Source organism: Atractosteus spatula, chromosome 2 (genome assembly GCF_055471065.1).
Source record: "Atractosteus spatula isolate fAtrSpa1 chromosome 2, fAtrSpa1.hap1, whole genome shotgun sequence".
Taxonomy (NCBI): Eukaryota; Metazoa; Chordata; class Actinopteri; order Semionotiformes; family Lepisosteidae; genus Atractosteus; species Atractosteus spatula.
This window is the reverse complement of record NC_142707.1, coordinates 58574770-58599870: the sequence shown is the minus strand read 5'-3', so window position 1 is coordinate 58599870 and position 25101 is coordinate 58574770. Positions and strand designations below refer to the sequence as shown.

The 25101-nt window shown below is 35.3% G+C and overlaps 1 protein-coding gene across 8 annotated transcripts in view; it reads left to right on the top strand.

Moving 5' to 3' along the window:
- reps1 (RALBP1 associated Eps domain containing 1) overlaps nucleotides 1–24911 on the top strand; it is a 32855-nt gene extending 7944 nt beyond the window's left edge. The window contains exons 4-20 of one of the 8 annotated variants that reach the window (XM_088937899.1): nucleotides 1558–1714; nucleotides 5758–5882; nucleotides 6657–6819; nucleotides 6918–6981; nucleotides 7620–7774; nucleotides 9091–9212; nucleotides 10322–10402; nucleotides 10912–10999; nucleotides 11938–12039; nucleotides 13344–13416; nucleotides 15114–15244; nucleotides 16399–16463; nucleotides 18558–18740; nucleotides 19841–19927; nucleotides 20943–21094; nucleotides 21656–21761; nucleotides 23462–24911. In XM_088937899.1, the coding sequence (XP_088794025.1) occupies nucleotides 1558–1714; nucleotides 5758–5882; nucleotides 6657–6819; nucleotides 6918–6981; nucleotides 7620–7774; nucleotides 9091–9212; nucleotides 10322–10402; nucleotides 10912–10999; nucleotides 11938–12039; nucleotides 13344–13416; nucleotides 15114–15244; nucleotides 16399–16463; nucleotides 18558–18740; nucleotides 19841–19927; nucleotides 20943–21094; nucleotides 21656–21761; nucleotides 23462–23530 (1923 nt within the window). In that variant the 3' untranslated portion in view covers nucleotides 23531–24911. The remainder of the gene's footprint in view (nucleotides 1–1557; nucleotides 1715–5757; nucleotides 5883–6656; nucleotides 6820–6917; nucleotides 6982–7619; nucleotides 7775–9090; nucleotides 9213–10321; nucleotides 10403–10911; nucleotides 11000–11937; nucleotides 12040–13343; nucleotides 13417–15113; nucleotides 15245–16398; nucleotides 16464–18557; nucleotides 18741–19840; nucleotides 19928–20942; nucleotides 21095–21655; nucleotides 21762–23461) is intronic. The other 7 variants (XM_088937924.1, XM_088937914.1, XM_088937906.1 and 4 more) reach the window with 7 other exon arrangements.
- Nucleotides 24912–25101: the final 190 nt, after the last annotated feature.

Sequence of the window (25101 nt, the reverse complement as noted above, 5' to 3'; positions counted from 1 at the left end):
TGTATTTATTGTGCTTTATTTCTGCTCTTTTTTCTAACCCTTCATTTAATTCTGAGAATTCTGTAATTTTACTTTTGCTTTCTAATAAAGAGAATTCCAGTCAAAGAATCAAAACGTTTGAAGTGCATTATCTGTTGTACAAGTTACTTGGCTACAGCAGTGTATAGGAGAAGTTCCCAATAGACATACACTGGAGGCTGTTGGGATTTACAGAATAGTCATCTTTGTGTTGACAATACCAGCATATAAAACATTTGCTTGCCTCAAATCAGTTATCTGTTAAAATCTGTTAAAATATATTATGTCCTTTATACAAAACGTTTTATTGTAAAGCAGCACAGGTCCTTGTTATAACTGTTTGAAAAGGGATGATATAGTTGTTTTTTGTAGTGTACACGGTCACCTATTTACAAAGCTGACAAGACATTTAGAAAGCCTGGGTTATAAGACTGGAAAATACTTAATAAAAGTGAAGTAAATTGGAGCAACATTGTGGACACTCACTAGTTGTGGAACTGCACAATTTATTGTATTTATATATACATATATTAATCATGAATAGAGAAATCAAGAAATAAAGCAACTTTTAGAAGATTTTTACAGTGTGATTTACAAGTTGCTTAACTTCGTAAAAATACAACAAATTGTGCAGTAGATGAACAGAGTTTATTTAAAAGTAAATTGTTTAAATTAGGTGATGACTTAGAAGGTCAGAATGTTCACTTTGTACAGAAAGATGAATCTCTAGCAAGCATAAATTCATCTTGTTATAAGTCAGAACTTGTTAAAGTGAGTACATTTTTGCGAAGGTGCTGCAAATTATAACAATGAAAACGGAAAAATAAAATGTTTAAATCATGAATTGAAACGCACATTTCAAAATTAATAAAGGACTTCACACTTTTGGTGCACAGCAGTGCAAATGTGCTAAACGTCTCCCATGGAGCAAGTTGTGATTTTGGGATACAAATCAGTCCAGTCTGTTGAATGTAAATATTGAGAAGAAGAGTAAACATCAAGCAGATCTGCCAAATACACTGATGCGAGGCTGAGGACTTTCAAGACCTTGTATTCAGACAACAAGATTTTGCAATCAGTGGTTTTAAAAATTGCCTCTTCAGCAGAGACAGCAGAGTTTTCATAACCTTCTAACCATTATACATTTTCAAACAAGACCACGTTCAGATGAGTGACAGAAGCGTTGATGTTTGAAGTATGAAAATATACTATTGTTGTAATCAAACAATAGGATAAATACACACTGGCACTATTTCTGTGGGATTGGAGTTCTTGAGCTACATCCTTTGAAGTGATTAAATACAAAAGCTATGAAAATAACTTGAAAGAAATATTAACAGCCAGTTTGACCAAATCAGACCAATCCTTAAACAATGGATTTTCTTATTCTGGTCATTGGTTAATGAGGGTATGAAATGAAACTCAGGTTCTCAGATCTCCTGTAGAAAATGTCAAACATATCTTAATAAAATTTCTCGTTGTTACCTCCTTGCTTTCCCAAGCTTTTTGGTTAACGTTTTGTTCTTTGTGCCCCTTTAGCCAGATTCCACTTCTCCTGTAGTCTCCCCTCATCAATCTCCACCAGCCTCCCCTCACACCTGGAGAAAGCACAAACGACACCCAAGTGGTGGCAACTCAGAAAGACCACCTGTCACAGCTGGGCCCGTCTGGACTCCCTTTGGAGAAGCACAATCAGGTAGTTAAAGTGGTACTTTGAAGAAGTTTTACATAGGCAGCATTTTTCATTATCTCGGTTTACCACAGTTGTATATTTTATGTTGTAGAGATTATATTATATTGTTTCTCTTTATATGTGTCATTAACAAAATGCTCTGTCCAAAAATAGCTTCTGCTAAAGTGCCCCACAGATGCATATGATACAGCGCACTAGTTGACCAATCAGCCTATCACAGAAGCAGTGTTTAACATGTTCCACGGCACACTTGCGTAAATATGGACATTCTGCTGCATGCTGTCCCCTTTCCCACACACACATATACATCACCGGCCCAATCACATTATTACTAATATTAGAAGCAAAACATTTTTTAAATATTTTATCAGAGGTAACTTAAACTGCATAATCACCTTATACTGGCAGGAATTTATGATAATGACATACAAAGCTCTTTCTCAGGCTTCCTGTTTTTAAGTGTGTGAAACCTGAAAAACTAAACTTGCACCACACATGAGTTCCAGGGGCTGGCCTCTGTCTCATGTATATGCTAAATGTGCAGTTTGACACTTTGGTTAGTCTACAGAACTAATGTATGGATAACATTTAACATATTCATATTTTATTTTACTTAAGTTCCTTGGAATACCCGTTAATGTGTCACTGTGCTGTGGTACTTCATTTCTGTTCATTTCAGATAAATGCTACACAAATTGCCATCCACACTTAAATCTGTTGAGCTTAACATTATCAATATTTACCATTGTACCCTTATGACTCCAAAGACCATTATCAGTTTTATTTATTATGTAATTGTATTTACATCCTTTTTTCCATCCTTTTTTCCATTCTGATTTGTCTTGCTTACTAGCAAATAAAATGTAAAGAAAGAATTAGATGCTTCATTACAATTAGTTGTGTAATGATTTTACAACCTGCATTACAGTTTTAGACTTGATCTTGTTGCTACCACCATTGTGTGTTAAGATCTAGGACACATGAAGGTTAAACAATCAAGAGACTGATAGTCTTATGAGCTATTTATAGAACTTATGATCAACACAAAGGTGTTCTTATTTTTTCAGTGTTTCACTGATGATTGAATCCCTAGAGTTCTAAGAGGCTATAAAAAAGGAAAGTGTTTTATACACATTGTACAAAGCATTGTATGTTAATATGCCTGGTATAAAAAAACGCAATGAATGATGAGTTTAAGGGTTGCAGGGTTTTGACACTGCAAAGCGTCTTCTGCACCACAGTTGCAGTGTCATGAGTTACAAAGTTGCAAGCAATTGTGGTCTTATGTTGAATGATTATCCAGTAATCACAAAATGTCATGTGTGCATATGAGATATTTAGATAAACTGTTTTGGGACGATACTGAACAGTATATACTTGTTGGTCAAACTAAAACAGTCTTTCTTTTATATATAGTGTTCTTAATTGTAACTATAATTAGTTTAAAATGTGAACATTTTTGGCAACACTTCAAATCTAGGGAGTAGACAAGTTGTTGTCTAATTAAAGGATAATTAAAGGACGGCTTTGTATTAACACAACATTTTATGTATAATTACTTAATCTCAAAAGTGCAGTACAATATTATACATGTAAAACATGAAGAGAAGTAAATACATCCCAATAAATTGGCCATGCATAACAAAATTGTACACTGAAAGCTACTGTAAAACAAATAGGTAAGATACTGTAATAAGTTAACTGTAAGAGTGCTCTTTAGTCTCAAAATCTTTAATGGATTTGGCCAATGTGTTCTCATGCTGCTTGTGTAATGAAATGACTTGTGAGATGAGAATGTGACGGGTAGGATGTGGATGGCCTACTCACCAGACTAGAGCCCCACTAGATATTTGTGTGATGTGCTAGAATGATGAGTGACATCTTGGGTTCAGAGACCAGTGAAATCATGGTAGCTCAGGCTCTACAAGACCTCCCCACCTACCTCATGATGTAGTTTACTCCAGACAACTAGCCAGAGACTTGAATGGTAAATCCCGTGTTGACTCACTGTTGATGGAAAAATATGAATCAACATAATGAATTTGTCCAATAATGTCAGCACAAAAAAGATTATTTTCTTTATGGTAACTTTGTGAATGTGTTTCAGGAGTGCGTGTTATGTTGCTTTTGGTGTTCAATATACAGTTAAACCCTCCTATTTGTTGATTTACAAACACATTTCCACTATTCTTGTACCAAAATTCAAGAATTCTGTTTTGAAAATACTGCTCCAATGATCAAGTCATAAGACAGCATTTGGCTCAGACGACAAACTTGTGGAGCTACTTTGTTGTGTTATAAACCGCATTTTATCATTCATTTTAATACTCAACTCAACTTTGCCATTCAATATTCATAAATATGTGATTTACAGAGCATAAGAATCTGTCATACCACATTAAATAAATACTATTGTCATATCCACCTTTGCATCTGTAAATACATTTGGAAAAAGTGGCTTCCAAATGAAGAGATGTAAAACATGTAAATATTTTTCATTAAGCAACAGTGGAAATAATCAGCAGGAAATACCACCAATAAAAATATAAAAAAGAAAAAACATTTCCAAGGTCCAGTTCAAGGTAGTCAAACCATGGTTTTGCAGTATTGCACAGCTGAGCTTATTATTATTTCATCTGTATTATGTTTCATTCTTATATTGCATTAATAATTTCTTGAAAACCATTCCTGTATGTGCAATGTTAATGTATTAAGAGAAAATGAAGAAATGTACCAAAATACGTATGTGAGTGTGCAGACCCAGATCTCTATGTACATGAATCCATGTGGAAAAAAACAGACAGCGCTCTTTCTTAAAGCACATCCCCAATGTATAGCAGACTGCGACTGTATAGTTTCATGTATATGTGAGCTATTCTGATTTGCATAGAACATAGAGCATAGGAGGTGCATAGAATAGTGATCTCTTATCTGTCTTGTTTTCTTCAGGTCTGTATTAAGTTACTTTAGCTTTCATGCAAAGTGCAACCATGTGGATGGCAATTCTATAGTAGGATGTTTAAAAATGTAATTAAAACTGTTACTGTGTTGTAAAGTGCTGTGCAAAAACACAGGCTTGAGTTCCTGTACTTTCAAGAACTTTCACTGTACTGCATGTAAGGCATTTAGACCTTTATCTTTCTTTTTCTTGTATACTGAACAGGCTGAGATTCAGACTTTATCGAACCACTGTGCGCACTTGGATTTTTATGTGAAACTTTTACATATAAGTCTTACAATTAAAAGTTTAAATTAAAAACAAAATATAGCAGTAAATGAAAATAGTGAAAATAGCCTGGACCTGAAAAGGATTAAGTGATCACAAACAGTTTAGTATGACAGCCTGCCAGTCCCTGCTGTCAAAAAGGTATAGCAAAACACTTGGCTAAAGTATCACCTGCTTATGATGATGATGTTAATAATAATGTGGCTCTTTTTTTAAAGCATACATTTCATATAACTGAGTATGATTCTGCATTTTAACTCCTTGTCTTTGTCTCTCACATGGAGATGTTGGTTTCCAGAGAAGAAAATAGATACCTAAAAATGTGAGACAGATTATGGCTTCTTCTTCTAGAACAGCAATGTTATTTTCCTGTTTCATTTAAACAATCTTGTTGTGCTGAGTTTGCTGAACCTGTTGGTGGCAGATTGACGTCACTTGCAGCTTCCAGAAAGACAGATAATGTGGTTTTACTGTATTCATTAAGAGCTTTTTTAATTTCTTATTTTCATCCATTGCGATTCACGTGGGTTTAAGGACCGTAATATTAAACATCAACAATCGGAATGTCAATAAATAGTAACAAGAATAAAAATACCTTTTTATAAAAGTTGTTTGTTTGGGATGAGGTGTTGTTTATAGCAACATGGTGGACTAATAGAGAAAATTACTAATAAACTGCTTGTTTAAGGAATTTTAGGTCATTTTTGCTTAACTGAAATAAGCTAGTTCACTACCTGCAGGTGTTATTGTGTTTTTTTAAATAACGAAATGTTCATTGATTCTAATTCTGTTTTCTTTTTGTTTAATCCTGTCGTGAAAGGACCAGTGGCAGGTGATGGGATGTGGTCTGCCCACTCTCCTCCTCCAGTTCAAGAAAGCTGGGTCAGTTTTACAGATACTCCACCCACCAGCACACTTCCACCAATGCATCCAGCATCAGTCCAGGTAGTGCAGCACATGGGTCAATGGATATATAAGCTTTCTTGGTAATGGCTAAACAGTCCTCAGTTCTTAGTCTAAAACTTGTCTAGAGCTTGTGAGATCATTTTTTATTAATGGCAGCAAGAGTCTGACAAATGCACATTTATTCCAAGGTTTCTTTGAGCATGCGTTCTGATTGTGTTCTCTGTGACTTGGATAAAGCATTTAAAACGGGCACAGTAGCTACATATGATTTAATAATTTTACTGTAAATTCCTTCCTGTCTGATTCCTTTAAATGAGGATTCCTCTAAATGAGGACAAAAACAGACAGATATTACTTTGTTCAGTAAATTCATGAGATTTCACAGAATAGCATTTTACATTGCAACACACCAAGGAATGTGCATGCTTCGGAAATAAATATTGTACTATTGCTTGATAGATCAGTAACACGTGTTTCATGCCTTACTAGGGATTTTGTGTTCACCATGCATTGCATTTTTCATTGTAATTGTCTGCTATTCTTTTTCCTCGTGCTTTATTTTTTCAGGTTTAACTTCATTTTAGGGAGGTTTTAGGTTCTTTTCAAGTTGATCACCCAGTTGTGTTTGACAAAATATAACATTTAGTCAGCTTCCATTATTGCTTTGAAAAACAAGGTTTTTGGCCCAATTTTGAATGGGCCATGGTAGCTTTTAAAGAGCTGCCTCTAAACTCATTTTGTCTGTTTCCTTGACCATTTGTGCAAATTTTTGTATTTTCTTTTTTGTGTGTTATTTTTGTATTGTATTTTCAGGAGAGTACCACAGTAAGAACTGTAGCATCCGCTGCAATGGCAAATGAAATTCGAAGGCAAACTAGCGGTTATGATGACCCCTGGAAAATAACAGATGAACAAAGGCAGTATTACATCAATCAGTTTAAAACAATTCAGCCTGATTTAAACGGGTTCATCCCTGGTAAGTAAATAAATTAGATTTCTTGCACTTTTGTGAAAGAAGGTAATGGTTTGCTTTTGATTCTTCTCCAAATAGTCTAATTTCTTTTTACTTTTCAGGATCTGCTGCAAAGGAATTTTTTACTAAATCAAAGTTACCTATTCATGAGCTTTCTCACATTTGGTGAGTATGATTTTTTATTATAAGGAATTCAGAATTAATTTCCTGAGCTTGAAGCTATAAATGACTGTATATTATTATCCAGTACTCTGTTTTTGCCGCTGACCATTCTTTCCTCCAGAAAGTTAGAGACTTATGAATAATAAATTATCTAGATTTATTTACTTTGAATTGTAACAGTCATCTCAGCGTGCTGTAGATTGTAGTAAGTCTTTGGTGTATTGGCAGTCTCACAATTGGTGTGTTCAGCACACTGTGGTAATTTTAAAGAATAACTATCAATTACCAAAGAATATCTTGTTTTGTGTACTAGAATAAACAGTTAACATAAATTAAGTCCTCATTAGTGTGTATCTTCCCTTAGGTTTTTTTTAGGTCAAACTGGAGGTGCGTTGCATTTAGCCTTACAGTAATGACTATGGTAGCAGCTTTGTTGGAAACAGTCGTTACAATTTTCATCTCGTTGCAGTGTCCTGTCTTGCAGATGCCACACCAAGTGCTTAAAAATAAAACAGATGCTGCAGTAAAATTGTGTAACTTGGCTCTATACATAAATCGTAACCATAATCATTGTGCGACTTTTCTCGCTCTTATTATTTTCTTTGTCCTTCCTACATTATTTTTTATTCTGTGAATTCCAGGGAGCTTTCAGACTTCGACAAAGATGGTGCATTGACGTTGGATGAGTTCTGTGCAGCGTTCCATTTGGTAGTAGCAAGGAAAAATGGTTATGATCTTCCAGAAAAACTGCCAGAAAGTCTCATGCCAAAGCTTATTGATTTGGATGATTCAACAGGTAAACATTTCTTTTGGATAAAAGGTTATTGCTTAACTAAAATTCTTTGAACGTATTTGAATATATTCACAAAGTGTTAATGAAGTCTTAAATTCTACATTTATATCTGATGCTTTTTTTTTGTTGCTTTGTGGTTTGATAATTGTGATGCGTGTTTTTGAGAAAAATGTTTATTTTCTTTATTTAAAAGAATTTTTTTTCTTTGAATAATTTTACCTCGCTGAAAGGTTAGATTTCTCATATATTTTCAGTTGAAGATCAAGCTGATATATAACAAAGACAATTTTTTCTCATCTTTACCAAAGGTGCCCATAATTCTGGAGGGCACTGTATGTAATATAAATACACATGCAAACGTACTACAACAGAAGAAACAGTATATGCTCAGGATCATTATTGTTGACATCATAGTTTTGTTTTTCGAACTGACTGCTAAGTAGTCTTTTTTTTTAAGTCACGTAATACCAGGAGAAAATTTAAAATGTGAAACACTTAGGATTGTGCATTACCATAGCTCTACACAGCATAAACGTGCTCATTTAAATAACTTGAATGTTAGGTGAACAGTCACTTCAGTTTAGACTGAGGGTGCAAAAAACGAATAGAACACTTTTGTGCATTTTTCTGTTTTATTGTACAGATGATATAACTGTTTTAAAAAGACAAATGGATTTATTTTCCTGAACCTTCCATTCCGTGTTCCAATTTCTTCTTTCTCTGTAATCTGACAAGTTGCCATAACTGCTCTATCGTTTTACAAATTTCAGTGACATGAATATAATGAAAATGAAGTTATCCTTTGTGGTTTGCAGAATGAATGCGATGCTGTTGGAATTTCACATTATATTTCACTGAAATATGACAGTAGATTTACACCTTTATCTTAATATGGGTAATGAAGATTAGCTCGAGAACTTGGTAAGAGTATTTTCTAAAAAGGCAGCATTCACTCGCATTCATGTATGAGGAAAAGATCTAACAGATCTTTAATCTTGTACAAACTTGAGATAAATCTATGGGCAAGGAGAGTTGTATAAACTGACAATACAAATCAATGAATGTATATTTTGGAATTTTGCAGGATAGAAATTAAAGTAAATGGATACCATGAGTAATAATTTAATTGTTAAGAGTGGTACTGAATGCACAGATCGTGCATACAGAGTGGGGTTCCACACACACTTAATTAAATGTGCAATCAATAATAAAGAACAAAAACAGGCTATAGTTTGTCATCACAGTAAAGCCGGTTTGTTTTTTCAATAATAACAGCCTGTCTAGATGTATTTATTTGTGTGTGCTGTGATGTATTGTAGAAGTCCCAGACCAGACAGCTGAAGTGGGCTATTCCAGTTCCCCAGTGGAGGTTCCGCCCAGTAAATCGCCATCTATGCCGTCGTTAAACCAGAACTGGCCGGAGTTAAACCAGAGCAGTGAGGTTTGTCATTTCCTCTCCTGTCGCTGTTCTCCATTCACACTGCACATCCCAGATGTAAAATAATGCTCAAGGCAGGGCTGAACTCCCAACAGTCCGGTTTCTGAAACAAAATAAAACCAAAGCCGTTAGCTCGTGTGGGGCTTTTTTTTAAAGAATCTTGTTTAAACATATTGTTGTAGTGGGTAGAAACCCACCCTTTATAGTGGTTTAATATATTATAATTATTGGTATTTTTCCTCTTTCTTTACTGGACACTTTGTTTTAAGGTACTTAACTATATCAATAGCTTACAATAGTAATTCAGTAAACCAACTGTTGGAGATGTCTTTGATAATTTAGACTATTGATGGACAGGGTTTAAGGTTAAATTACTGCGTTGGAATATTGGCTTCTACTCTTTTTACATTTAAAAATGTAGTTTGTTATTCTTGGAAAATTACAACATTTATATAATCCCAGGCATTGTTAATCATGGTCATGTTTTCAGGAGCATTGTCCAGATAAATTATCAGCAAACCCTTAAGTTAAATTATTAATACTTTTAAAAATGTTTAAAGTGTTTCAGTGATTTCCTTTCCCTCTCAGGGTTTGTTGTTTCCTTGTGTTTTTTTTAACTCTAAATAACTTTAAATCACATGATTAGGTCCTGATAATGAGGAGAGATTTGATAAGACAGAAATGTTTTGTTCCTATGGATATGGAATTGAACTGTAGGTTCAGTTATTCAAATTAATCCTTGGTCTAAGTCCCATTTATTAATTGTAATGAACTTTAGGAAGAAGTAATCTTTCAGGATTAGTATAATTCTGTGATTAGTGATAATTTTGACATTGTGTCTGTACACTGAAAATTTATTATGAGCAGTGATTTTTCTTTTATTATTTTTGTCTGCAAGGATTCTATGGTCTTTACACATAATTGGATGTTCTCTTTGTATCAGAGTTCTTACTAACAAGATTCAGCCATTGCTTCCTCACTGTACTAATTGTTCATTGAAAAATGCTTTCATTGGTAATTTAAAAAAACAAGTTTAGATTATGAATCATTTCTGAAAAGCTTACCAGTAATTTGTTGATTTGTGCCAATTTGTCTCTGCTCTGTCTGTTCAGCAGTGGGAGACTTTTAGTGAACGCTCTTCGAGCTCACAAACTCTGACCCAATTTGATTCTAACATTGCACCAGCTGATCCTGTAAGTCAATCACTCAGTATGCCTGTTACATATTAATTATTTTATTAATACTAAATTTGTCCACTAAAGTGGTCTCTCTAAGATGCATGGGCTCGTGGTGATCTGCTTAAACAGTAGAGAAAACATGATCTTGCTTGCTGAATCTCCTAGTTATTGCTGCTTACTGTTCTCAAATCTATGCAATTTAGAGATTGTAATGTTTCTGTGTTAATGTGTTAAAAATGCTGTAAATGGTAGTCCTAAAACAATTTTTTTTCACTGAGTATGAAAGTTCGATGTTAGCATTAATCACATTAAGATTTATTTATCAATACATTATTTTTGTAATGAGATAAACTGTGCTCATTTAGCATTTTGACTAAAAGGGTTCTGTGATAACTGTACCTTATTTTTACAAAATAAAATGTCCAGAACAAGTTTTTACAGCCTAAAAACAAAGTTCGTGTTAACCTCAAAGGATTACAAAATGTATATACAAAGAAACGACTTGGAAATGTATTTCCTTACAGGACACAGCAATTGTTCATCCTGTTCCCATTCGTATGACACCCAGCAAAATTCATATGCAGGAGATGGAGCTGAAGAGAACAGGAAGTGGTAAGAATACATACTTTTTCATTCTAATGTCACCACTGAGGCAGAGAAAGTCACACTCTCTAAGGATTTAATTTGCATTTGAAACTTTATCCCAGCTTCTATTTGGCTCAACCAGTGAAGTCCTCCTCTGCTTTTACGTTTTGTAGAGCTCTGTAATCTAGAAGCCCAGAGCTGGTTCAGGATCAGGAATCTCCACTGTACTATGTTGCTACCATTTAGTCCAGCAATTGAAAGGCTGTGTACATTTGTGCCAGTAATCTGCATTTATGTCAGACTATGAACCTCAGATTCATTATTTGACATATATAAATTACATGTATCTTTCTAACCAATGCATGTCTTTTATCATGAAGAGATGCACAATCAAGGTGTTGTCTTACTAATATTAGCAGTTGTGTAATTTGCCATTGTAGGTTTCTTCAGGAAGTAGAAGGAATAAAGAGTGGAGGAGGATAATCAGTAGTAGCACTCGGAAAGAAACTAATCGCCTGTGTGATGCATGAATATTAAACAAACATATTCCATTTATACTTGAGTTTTTCTGTTAACGACGAATGAATCTTAAAATGTAACTATAAAATACATTTATTACTAACATATTGCCTTAACAGAACGTCAAAGGCTGTGTTTAAAGACATTTGGTTTTTTGAGTCTTTTCCAGAAGGCAATATATTTGGCGTTATAGAAAAGCATGCCATTTAATTAAGAGTGATCTCACTTGAATTTTTTCTAAAGTGGAAGTGGAATACAGATACTCATAAATGGTTATGCTGCAATAATTTTCCCCCTAGACTGGCAAAAAAACACTTTGAAAGACAAGTGCTGTACTGTACGTTTTGTGATGTAATCAAGTGGCTCTTTGCCACTCTCTTGCCTGTAGGTTTTATTTAACATTTTTGACAAAATACTTAACCCTGGCTGTATTTATATTTTCACAGATCATGCACACCCAACTAGTCCCTTGTTGGCTAAACCACCTGAGCTTTCTGAAGAAAATAAGATAGCAACTTCTATAAAATTTGTAGCAGGCAACACTGTAGGTAAGTACCACACACACAATTGTTTCATGTAGCGTAATTGTGGGTATGACCAATTTATCTCACCTGTGTTCCTCATGGACTGTAGTCTTTTTACTGAATGTTTTTCAATTCAATGCAGTTTATTTTTATATAGCGCCTTTCACAACAAGGTTGCCCCAAGGTGCTTAACAAAGCAAGTGACCATACATGTTGTGAATACAGAAGACAACGGAGGAGAGGAACCAAAAACTCCTTAGTAAGGAGAAAAAAACCTCTAGGGGTCCAAGGTCAACTGGCTGCCCAACCCCTTTGGACATGCTAACACTATACAATTAAAAGGGAAAAAATGAATAAAAATATTAATCCATCCATCTTGTTTTCTGTATATCAGTACTCCATGCAGATCTCTGTAGACCAGCAAAATCCTCCTAAACGATAGCTATATCCATGATGTCCCTCTTGGATCCATGGCAGTGATGAAGCATCCAACTCAGATGGTGCCCAGCCTGGGCGCCATCTGGACATGTGGGGAGGAGAATAGGATAGTTTGGTCAGAACAGATGTATCTACCTGGTGGGCCAACACAGAGATACACAGTGGCATGTACAGTACAGCAGCACCAGCAGCCATGGTTGCAGCAGGCTATGATGTAAGGAGTGAGTAGGCTAGGCTGACGTAATAGGTTTTCAGTCTGGATTTGAATACTGAGATTGACTAGGCATCCCGAATATGGGGTGGGAGACTGTTCCATAAGCTAGGGGCCCTGTAACTAAAGGCTTTACCTTTACTTATAAATAAGTAGAAGGATTTTGAAGTCCGCCCTGTACCTGACTGGAAGCCAATGAGGAGAGCTAAGTATGGGGGTTATATGGTTGTACTTTCTGCTCCCAGTAACAATTCTAGCTGCTGCATTCTGAATTTGCTGTAAGGTGTTGAAAGAGTGATGGGTGCTCCCTTATAGTAGGGCATTGCAGTAGTCTAACCTGGTGTATACAAGAGCATGTATTAATCTCTGTGTGTCTTGAGTGGAGAGAAACTGCCTTAGTTTTGCAAACTGCCTTAGTTTCTGTAAGATGTGTGTACTAATGTGCTAATAGTTACCAAGCAATTGTATTTAATGATTTAAATGAATTATGTAATTGTTTAAATGAGAATCATCAGTCGTACATGCTTATAAATATGTGTTTTAGGAAGTTCTTACTGTGTATGTTATATTTATCTTTAAAGTCAATGTAATTATGTCATTTGAAAGTTACAAGTGACTGTATTGTACAGTAGTTATGATCAGTGATCATATTCAGTGCTATGCTTATATTATTTCTTAGGAGATGGCTACAGTAGTTCAGATTCTTTTGCATCAGATCCAGAACAGATTGTAAGTGCTGTAACACGCCAAAGGTAGGTTACAATTTCTTAAGAATGTATTTTTGTCAAAGTCAATAGGGGCTTCTAAGCTTCATGTTTCCTTTCATAATCAAGATTCATATCTTTAATAAAGTAAATCATATTCATATTGGGCCACTATTTTGATGTTTGTTTCATGGAATACATACTGAAACTTTCCACTAAATGTGAGATGAACATTAGGTGGGCTGAAGTTAGATTATACTTTTAGTTTTCACCATTATCATTTCAGGTTTTTTTGGGATGATTGTAACAAGGAAGTTGAAAAGGTTCAAGCTGGGTTCCTAGTTTTCCATGATAATCAAAAATGTCAAATGAAACATAAAACTTTAGTTTTTCTGCATTTAAAATACAACCCTAAAATTATGTCATATGAGCAAGAATTGCTGTATTTGTTGCAAGACAAAATATGTTTATTTAATAGACTCTGCATTTAAAACATGCTGTGGGAATAATTCTGGAAATTGCACAGAATAATAAATGTTGCTTTTACCATGGGCCCTCCCCCGTTCACAAGCAGTTCTTAAAGGCCCAGTTACCAGAATAGCCACCATAAGGATCCATGAAGTCCCTTATTTAAATCCACGTCTCACAAAATTATAACTATTATGTGTACACTTATTTTTGTCTGTTATCTAAAACTCAGCTCAGGATAAAGTATTATTTTATGGGCACAGTTTCGAGTAAAGGACGAGGAGACCAGCTTTCCTCTTAACTGCTAGAAGGCACTCTCATCTGATACAGATACTGTTTCTTTAAAAGTCACCTTCAACCTTAGCTAGTGGGGGCTTTTGGCTTCCTGTTGTGCTACCTTCTTCCCTTCCAAATGAAACAATACCACCACATACGAGCACAGCAATACACACTTCCGAATGTCTTTTCCTTTGCTGTTCTCACGTGAACAATTGAAGTGTTCCAGTTGGAGCTAAGAGGGATATTTTTAAACCATGGCTGTTTTGTATTTTTAGTCAGACCTCCACAAATCTTTTTTATACAAAAAATTCTTTACCATGATCAAATGTTAGGGAGATGGCCAGATCACCCTCACCCGGGGGTGAACGAGGATGTTCTTTGAACCACTTGTCTTTTATCATGTCACCACCAACACAGCCCCACAGAGGGGTTTCAGTGCTGATTGAAAACGAGGCATGTCTCTCACTGACCGCTAGAGCCCTGACCAACTAATCCCTTATTAGTGTTGATCCAATTATGTGCCTGCACTTAGGGAATCAGTCACATGACCCACAGTTGAACCCACAATAACAGCTCAACCTGTGCTGGAGTTGAGCACCTTTACTGGTTGAGGCACTTGGGAAACCCCAACTGCTATTTTATAGTCAGGAGATAGTAAGTGCAGGATTAGATGTGACCTCTTACATTTTCTAGATGAGTAATATTTAATCAGGATAACAGCAGAGTTAGTAGTAGGGTTGACTAGTTTTGCATTTTTGGTGAGCCATTTTTTTTTTCAGGTATGAACAATAATATACAGGAAACAAGAACTGAATTCTTTCTTCCCAAGGTGCCTGTGTTGGGAAGAATAATTGACTGGTTATAGTAAAAAATGATTCGTGTTTATTCTTGATCTTTATGATGTAATATTGAGTAACCGATGAGCATTTGCGCATTTGTAAAATGTTTGAATTTTTTACACCAGGAAAGATGCATTAAGATGCATTATAATGTTACAGGTCTCATTCAGGAACCTCCCCTGAAGGACTGAAAACAGGTGCACCACCACCTCCCCCACCTAGACCCCATGCTTCCCACTCGCGCTCCTCATCATTAGATATGAACAGGAATTTTGCTGCAGGGCCCACAGGTAAGCAGCTCTTACTGCCATGAGCGTTATGCCACTGGTGTTATTGATGTGTTCCCAAAGTGTGTCCATATTTGACATAACTGATTTTAAAACCCTTTATTTTTTTTTACTCTATTATGACTGTTGAGATGCAACTGTTTGGATGCTTCAAACTCATCCTTACCAGGACATTCTCTTGGCATGTTTTCTCATATTTAAACAGAAGAATAATAAAAAAAATATAGAAGGAATATTTTGTGCCTTTTGAATTCTGTTCTATTTGCAGGTTAAGTGGTGGTGCCTTTAGATCTTTGATATTGTACAATTGTGTATGATGTTCTAGAGTTTTGAAATGCATATTCTTACAAATAGGAGGTTATGAAAATAAAAAATTGGGCAGTGCAGATTAATCAATAAGTAAGTTAAATAATCATAACCCCCAACTTGTAAATGAATTTGCCAATAATATACCCAAGCAGCCGGTATAATTGGAGGCATATGAGTTCTTCAGACAGTTTTCAGACACAGCTTTGATGAAAAGAGTAATAATTCAGGCACACTGTTAAACAAATATTTATTAATAAGGTTAATGCACAAACTGAACAGCATACAACATAAACATACAACACACATGTTACACTATGTACAAATTCACAGACTAAGCTTCCAAGCCTACATCTTGACCACCCAGAAAAAGCCCGGACTGCTACTATATAAATAAAAATGCACCCACTAAGCAGGAGGGGCTGTTTGTAAGCAAGGGATTTTCTAAACAGGAAATTGGAGTCCCTTACAACAACAGAATGGCAGACTCTCTCAAGATGGTTAACTCCAGTCTGGTCCTTCTGGATGATCTGGATGAGAACCTCTTGCCTTTTGCCTTTCTGTTCCTTGTTGTCCCTTCTGTCTCTTTCTCATTTTTTCCCCCACCTGCCTGTTTTATGCTGTCTTCCTAGACTGTTGATGGGCACATAATTGTGTACCCGAAACTTATTTAACTAAGGTAAACTTTGATCACTTTAATCACTGAATTTATGCAAACATTACCTTGTTTTGAAGCTTCTGATAACAGGAGATGTTGATACTAACCAGGTGTTACCCATTCTATCTAGATTCTTTAAGACACTTCAGTAGTTGTAATATTTTAATTTGTTTTTCAATTTATTCTCGTTCAGTACAACAGCAGGCTGGTGTTGTTGCCTGCCCTCCAGCTGTTCCCCCAAGACCTCAGCCATCACAGGTAAGAGATCTGCTTCATCATATGTTCATCAATAGTACATTCTATTTTATTATTAGCATTTTTGCAGGTCTTATGGTACCTAATTATACAATAGGATGTACTATTACTCAAATCACTGTTTCTTCTTTTACTCCTGTACTGTCATATTTGCAGGGTTGTGCATTTTGCATCACTGAATTAAAAGAAGCTACATAATAAAAATACTTAAACCTGAAGTTTAAATGTAACTGAAAAGGTATAAATGTATCCATTGCAAAAGATAAAAAGGAGTGAAAACAAAGAGAAAGTTCAGCAAAACTAAGAATAGCGATGCCTGCTCGCAGTTCATAAATTGTCCTGGAGATGAACTTATGCTTGTCTTTTTTATTGAAGGATCTTTTTAGTTTCCTGTTTACCAATAATGATTAAAATGTACTTGGAGACAAAAAACACTACTTCATAAATACTTTAAACTATAACTGTAAAGCTGTAAGAAATTAGGAGGTATTCTCTTGTAAAATGACAGAATAAATGATTGGTAATTTTTTTTCAGCTATGTGAAGTACAGTAATAATGCTTAATAGCTAGCAATTAAGTAGAGATGAAAAGATCCCAGGGGGGCACGGTGGGACTGTGGTTAGCATTGCTGGCTCGCAGCGCTGGGACCTGGGCGCTACCTGCATGGTTTCCTCCAGGTGCTCCGGTTTCCTTCTACAATCCCGAAACATGGTGGGTGGTTAATTGGCTTCTGGCAAGATTGGTCCTGGTATGTGTTTGTCTGCATGTGTCCCCTGTGATGGGTTAGGTCCCATCCATGGTGTATCCTGCCTTACGCTGGGATAGGCACTGGCTTCCCATGACACTTTACTGTATAAAGTGACTAGAAAATGGATGAAGGAATGGAACAGTTACCACTTTCACATAATATGCAGAAAGAGCTTCTCATATTGCACATATTTCAGAAATAAAGCTACGTCTCTGCAAATGCTCTCAGCAATGCTGAAACCATAAATGTGCAAAATATTTTTTGTGGTTAGTATATTTTCATTACATACAGTAGGTGAAAATAAATCAGTAGAAGACTTTTTAGAATATTAAACTTTGTAGTTTTGAACACTCTTTATTGCAAGTCAATAGGCTATCTTTCCTATGATGCTTGATTTTAAGAATATTAAAAATTCCATTATTACAAGGCAAATTGTAGACTAGCATGAAAAAAATAACATTGGCCGCTTTCAGTAATAACTTTGCCATATAGAAACTTAAGCACCCAAAAACATTTTAAATTTAAATTACAAATTTTAAGAACTGCTTCTTAGCATTCGGAGGCACAGTGGCACAGAGGCTAGTACTGCGGCCACAGAGAACTGGGGCTGTGGATTTAATTCTGGACCTGAGTTACTATTTGCATTGAATTTGTGTGATTTCGCTGGGTGCTCCAGTTTCCTCCCACAGTCCAAAGACCTATTGGAAGGTTAACTGGCCCTTTTGTGAGTGTGTCTCTGTGTGTGCCCTGTGATGGACTGGGATCCTGTCCAGGGTGTATCCTGTCTTGGGTCTGTTGATTGCAGGGATAGGCCCTGGCTCTCTGGCTCACGCACGACTGATTTGGATGAAGCAGTTAAGAGATGGATGGATGTTTGGTATTTTGGTAACTGTGCAGTGTGACAAAGTGTTTAATATGAAAGTATATAGTGAAAAATGTTATTTGGTTGTTGTTATCATTCATAACTTGGTTAATCATCCAAAGAGAAAACAACTATGCAGGTTATACTTGTTCTGGCATTTTGGGACAGAAAGTGTACAGCTTTGGAAAAATGGTTGAAAGCACTTGATCTAGTGTAAGAATGAATCTCTGACATTTGCAGTGAGGTGTTGTGCATTGCACCACTATAGTGCTTTTACATATGGAATTGCAATTTGGTATGATTTAGGTTTGATTTTTAGTTTGGCATAATTTTCTCCTTTAACCCTCAGTGATGCACATACAGAGGAAACAGTCTTCCAGGAGGTTCTTTTATTTTAACTTTTCCAGTAGTTTTTATTTAACCATTTTTCTTACCATCTTTATATTTCTCAGACTATCCATATTTAAGTGTTTGATGTTCCTTATAGGCTGCTGGGTCCCATGGACATCGCTCAGTGGATGGCGATGGTCTAGCAGCTCATTCCAGTACCTCACCTCAGCAGATTCCTGAACAGCCCAACTTTGCAGACTTCAGCCAGTTTGAAGCGTTTGCATCAGTAGCAACAGACCAGCTGTCTGATGACAGTGAAAAACAGTCAGAGAGCACACAAGTAAGTCAAAAGCTGCTATTTGTCACGAAACCTGACATCTTAATAATGCTTTTCAAAGTAGTCTTTGAAAATACACTAATGTGGCTGGTGTTCTGGGTTCAAGGTACTCTACGTAAACTTTTAATTAAAAAAAATATATTTAGCAAATGTTTTATTAATAAAAATAACTTGTTTGAAAGTTGCAGTGCATTAGTACATGTGCCATAGTAAAAATTAATAATTGTTTTTTTAAGTAACCTGTTTTTCAAAATAAATTTAAAAAGCTCTAATGCTGCTTTGTGCAGACTATAGTGGTTTCATTAAACTTATACTTTGATTTTTATTATGATATTATTAAACATTTAACAGGTGAGTTTTACTACAATAATACTAATAATCTCTTATTATTCGTGTAGAACTTTTCATCCCCAAAAATCCCAAAGCACACTTCTTAAACCACTGACGTATTGTATCTCACCTCACCTGGGTGACATGCAACATCATGCGTCACCAATTAAATTAAGGGGAAATTGCGCTGTGTGTGTAGATTTCACTGGGAGTCCCAAAATGTTTTAATGTAAAAACAACTGAAAACAAATGTTTTATTTTTCTCCAGCTTCTCCAAAACTAGATACAACCAGTTGAAATACTGAATGGAGCATAGACTAGGGAATAAAGCCAAAAAAAATTAAGGATAATTGTATTTTTAAATTATGCTTTGCCTTCAAAGTAGTGCATTTGATACATTTCAGAGCATTCTGTATTAGAGTGAATGTGCTTATTTAGGTTTTCTAATGCTTTTTAAAATTAATTTTAAATAGGTCACAATTCCTATTTCAAGTACAGATCCAAAGTCATTTTGAATGAATATGATGCATAAAGCAATATCTGTAAAGTGAGTGTCTGGCAAAAAAAAAACATTGCAATATAATAAGTAGCATATTTGTTCAGAATAAACATTAGAATTTGTAATACTAAGTAATTTCCATGTCAACAACATTGGACAAATTCAATTTCAGAAAATAAGAATGAATAGATGCTTTCTGACAAACCTCTCTTATTTTAAATGTTGTGTATCCTTATTGTGAAAATGGAATTCTGTTTCTTTTGGTTTCATATAGATTGATAAACCAGGAGAACCTGTGGGACCTTTAAGAACTGCAAAAACGGAAGTCCGAGAAGAAAAAGTAACAGCAACTTCAAATTCAGTATGTTGATGACTTTACATAAATCAGTTTCAGGACTCAGGGCAAAGGTTTGAGGCTTCCAAAGTTTGCTTGCTAGTTGGAAGGCAGTTCTGAACCTCCAAAAGTTTATTATTAATACAGTAGTGCAAGTGAATCGGGAAATGTACTCCCTAACTAAATTATTTTGCTAGCTTGCCAGTGTTGCCGATAGAAATGTCAGTAAATACAGCCCACGCATTCAAAATATCTTCAGTAACTAGCCCCTTCTCTGCCTCCAAGATGATCTTATCTGTCTTAGACTTCCACCTGCTAACTCATATTATTAGTAATTACTAAGCACGCATCCTTATCCAACATTGACTTAGAATGTATACAACGTTTACTTGGAATCACAACAGAACTGCTCCCTTATGCCAGGATCACTGTTATGTGTAGATATATGATGTATTTTTACTTTAATTCAGTTTCTGAAAATGTTTACTGTTCCATTTAACATTTAAAAAAATACAATTTTTTGGGGTTTCTATGACTCACTTGTAATCTAAAATCATATATGACCTGAATGCAAATGTACAGCCATTAATTAGTAAACTGCTGAGCTGTCAAACAATTAAAACATTTTCATTGCTGCAACCCTAGTAAATTGGACATGGAATTCTACATTTCTACATTTTCTTTAAAGAAGGTCACTTAAGTATTAGGCTGTTTCACAATTCAAATGGGAAAACAAGAAGCACAAAAGAAAAGCGTCTGTGTGAGTCTACGGGTTCTATTTAAGGAAGCCAATAATGGGTGAATGTAATTGAAAACGTTGAGAGGTCACAAAGAGTGGAGTGTGCATATACTCCAATATTTTAACACCTCATTTTTTCCCAACAAAGCTGGATTTGTGTTTCTTCACCTGTGTAATTAAATACATTCTATTCTGATTAAAAATATTCATTGAGTGCTTACATGTGGGATACATTCCTGTGTTCCTGTGCTTCCTTTTCTGTGGTCGGTAAACTTCAATTAGCTGTCCTTACCTATCTCAAAGCAGGCCAAGGGGTCCACACCTCTTGCCCCTCCTCCAAAGCCTGTCCGCCGAAGGTTAAAATCCGAAGATGAGCTCAGACCAGAGGTTGAGGAGCATTCACAGAAATCCAATGTCATACCTGCTGTTCTAGCTACACAGGCCTCAATTCCCAGGTATGAAAACTACTGTGATGTTGCGCTCTCTGACAGTTAGAGGTGATTTGTTTTAAGTTAGTGATTGTATTAAGAGGGTCCGGATTTTTGTGGTGTTATATTGGGTAGGGCAGTATTTTGTTTCTAGTTGTTTTTGCTTTATATATTAAGTTGAATTATTGTGTAAATATCTCCAATCAAATGTTACTACATATTGGTGTTTCTAAATTCAGCAGTGCAGTGAAGACAACATATTACAGAATTAGACTCGTACATGATAAATATAACAAAGTTATGAAATAGTTCAACTTCAGCAGTATTTACTTGAAGCCTGACCTAAGGAATTCATATTTTTTATGTCTCAGAAACTAAACCTTTTCTCTGCGCACAATCTTAGAATGTTGTCCTGTATACTTTTTTTTAATTTCATTCAACTGTATGGTGAAAATGCATAAAAACATTTAACATGAATTACACATTTAAAAATAAAATACATACTGCAAGGTCTGCAACTTCTTTAACAATTCCCATTTCAGTTCTATAGTTCTGTATTATAATACAAAAAATGTATTACATTTTCAGATCATTTGGCAAGGACAAAAAAGCCATCCAAGCTTCAATTAGAAGAAACAAGGAAACAAATACAGTCTTGGCCAGACTTAACAGTGAATTACAGCAACAATTAAAGGTAAGGAAGACTTTTTATTTGTACCTAATGAAAAATGCATGCTATACTGTAAAGAGTGTGGAACTGAAAGTCTCTATCTGTTCTTATTTGTCTCTCATCTAAATCTGAGAAACTGGAATTCAGCTGTAGATATTTGGGCAGTTGCTGTTTGCCTATTTAAAATTTGATGAACAGGAATTTAACATAGTACGCTATTCAAATTAAACACCATTTTGACTTCACAATTATTAGTGGTATTGGATTGATGATTTAAAACATTCAAAGCATTGAGTTTGTGTTGCGTTGCAGTCATGTTCCCTTAATTCAATTAAATTTGTGTTAATTACAAATTGACAACATCTGTCTTTGTTTTAAACTACATAATCTTTAAGCCAGTTTCTTCTAAGTATTTCTGTAGCAGGACTTTTTCAGATTGTCTGCAAAGACTAATGCTTGCTTCTTTGTAATGACATTTAAATGCCTAACGCATAATGCCAAAAAGTTTAATTATGTATGTAACTGGAATATCTCACATACTGTTAATTAAGTTTTAGATTTTGACAACCCAAATTGTTTACTAAAACGTCCTTTGGGTTTATGAAACTGGATTTAAAACTCTTTAGTGGTGCACAAAGTTGTAAGACAAACATGTTTTATAAGATCTCCATTCAAACAATAAAATGGAATACTCAGATACTAGTGCATGACAGATAGAAACTGTGCATACTTCCCCTGTATGGATGCTCCTATAACTGTTAGCTGTTTTTCACAATGTATTCTATACTAGGGTTAGTATCAAATGATTTACAGTCTTTACACTGATAGTGTAGCGCCCCTGAAGAGAGAAATGATTAAATAATCAGTCACTCAATTCGTTGTTTCCTCATCAGTGGCTTTTAGTGTGAATGAGGAAAGGCAATGGGAGCTCCCTCTCACTGTGTTTCACAGACACAAGTAGTAAATTATCGATTAAAACTGTAGACTCTACGGGTAGATAACAGATAAAAAGATTGAACAAAATAACATCCCAGTGAAAACTATACAAAATAACAGTGTCCATTATAACCCATTACAATAGCACTTTAATCACAGGTACCTAGAAAGTCATGTGGCTATACTAAAAAATAAGCATATCTTGGTAGTATAGTACATATCTGGAATTGAATCATTTTTGATAATAAAATATCCTGTCAGATTGTGTTAAAGGCTGAAGAAAAGTCAAGAAAAAGTATCTTAGCATAAATTTTACATTTTTCCAAATGCTTTGAAATAATCTGTGTGAGGGCCACTACAGCATCTTCTGTGCTTCACTTTTGTTTATAAGTAAATTTAAATGAATCACTTTTACCTGTTACTGACTGGGTGAGATTCTGAACCAAGATCCCCTTCAGTGATTTCATTAAAACTGATTTAAGAACAACTGGCCTGAAATCATTGTGTTCTCCTGGGCTTGAATTCTTTAGTATGTATAATATGGGAGTTTATGATGCTACGGGAATAGCATGTGTGTCTGCAGACATCTGGAAAATTGGTTGCTGCACTGGAGCTAATTCTCTTGCAAAGAACTTCAAAATAAATGCACCTGTATTATCAAGACCTGTTCCCTTATGAACATTTATACACTGAAAAGTATTCATGACTCGGTCTACGTTAATAATAACCTTGTTGGAATAAGGAGATTTGGAGTCCTGATTTCAGACTAGTATTATTTTGTATTACAGGATGTGCTTGAAGAGAGAATATCTCTGGAGGTTCAACTGGAACAGCTGAGACCATTTTCACATTTGTAAGCCGATGTTTGGGAAAATGCAGAGGCCTACAGGGCTTGTGGCTGTTCCAGGATGTTCATGTTCATGTGTGCCTCAGCTTTGTGTCTTTATATTCCATCTCGGCGTATACAAGGAAAACGTTTGCAACATGCAGCTTTCTGAAAGAGACACAGAAATTGGCTTAAGAACATATTAAAGGGTTTGGAGTAGGAATGTTATCATTTCAAAGAGAACTTTTAAAGCAAAAGAAGCTAAACCCCTTATTACAGCACAGATTCAAGTGTTTAAAATACAGAAAGAACACACAATTAAACTGGAACAGACTTGTCAGGCTTTTTAAGGCACATCTAGACAGTTTGTCTTTGTAGGACTCATCCTTCTGTTGTGGGCCTTCAGCTGAGTATGCCAATATAGCACATTTACATTAATACTGTAGGTGGCATATTTTAACTTGGAATGCAGATAATCACACTGGCCAGAAAATGGTGAGACAGGACACCCAGGACTGGCTCAATTGCTACTTTCCTTCTGCAATACTGTGTTGAATAATTTTGTGCCAGTCATTCAGCGTACTTCAATCCTACCTTTGTGCTGCAATAACAGTGAAGACTTTATCTGGGTGTGCAACAGGGAATTGATTACTAATCTTAAGCATCTTGCAACAGGCTTATTTTTGTTAGTCCTCAGCGGTTGAAACTGTAATACAATAAGTTATGTACCTTGTACAGTACTCAACCCAAGACAACCGCACTTTTTAAAAATCATGCAGGCTCTGCATGTATCTTGTGTGGTTCATGTTCAGAATCAAATCTACACCAATACAGCTTTCCCCAAGAATGTACCAACTGTAAAAGTGAAACTGAGATCTAATAACTGCACTTTTTCTTTTCCTCAACACAGGTTTAATCTGCATGTTGTCTTTATCTAGTGTAAAAGCTCTTAAAACCAACCACTTGGTTTGTATCTGTATATCTTTACTATAACTTCACTTGTGTTGGTACTTGACTCGCATAGCCGTCAGCTCTAAGTCCAGTATTGTCTGTCTTCTGGACCTTTTTGTGTTTCCTTTTCTTCACATTTTCTCTAAGCCTTACTCCTGATATTCAGTCAGGTTTTCTCTTTAAGATATTCTCCCTGTATGGAAGAAAGGAGAGCCTTTATTTCCTGCTGTTCAGGTTGATGTACTGTATAAGGGGTATGTTGTATATTGTATGATACACACCTTTTGATCTCATATGTAAATTTGCATTAATTGCTGACTAACAGCAAATATTCTATTTAATTGCTTATATTATGGCTGTGGGATCATAGATGTTAAACTGCATGGATGTATCTCTGCAGAATGAACTAGCAGCTGTGTGATTTTTACACAAAATAAAAACAGCACAATATTTTAACTGTCTTTTTTTCAAAATTCTTCATTTGTTTCAAATGCATCGTTGCTTTAGTTAATATTTGTCTTAGTCAAAAATTGTAAATAAGAGTCAACCAAAAGTACCTTTTAAATAATGTTTAACCACATGGTCATAAAATCATAATGTTGTTTTAAAAATGTTAATTTGAAGTACTTTATGGTCCTCTTCAGAGCTATC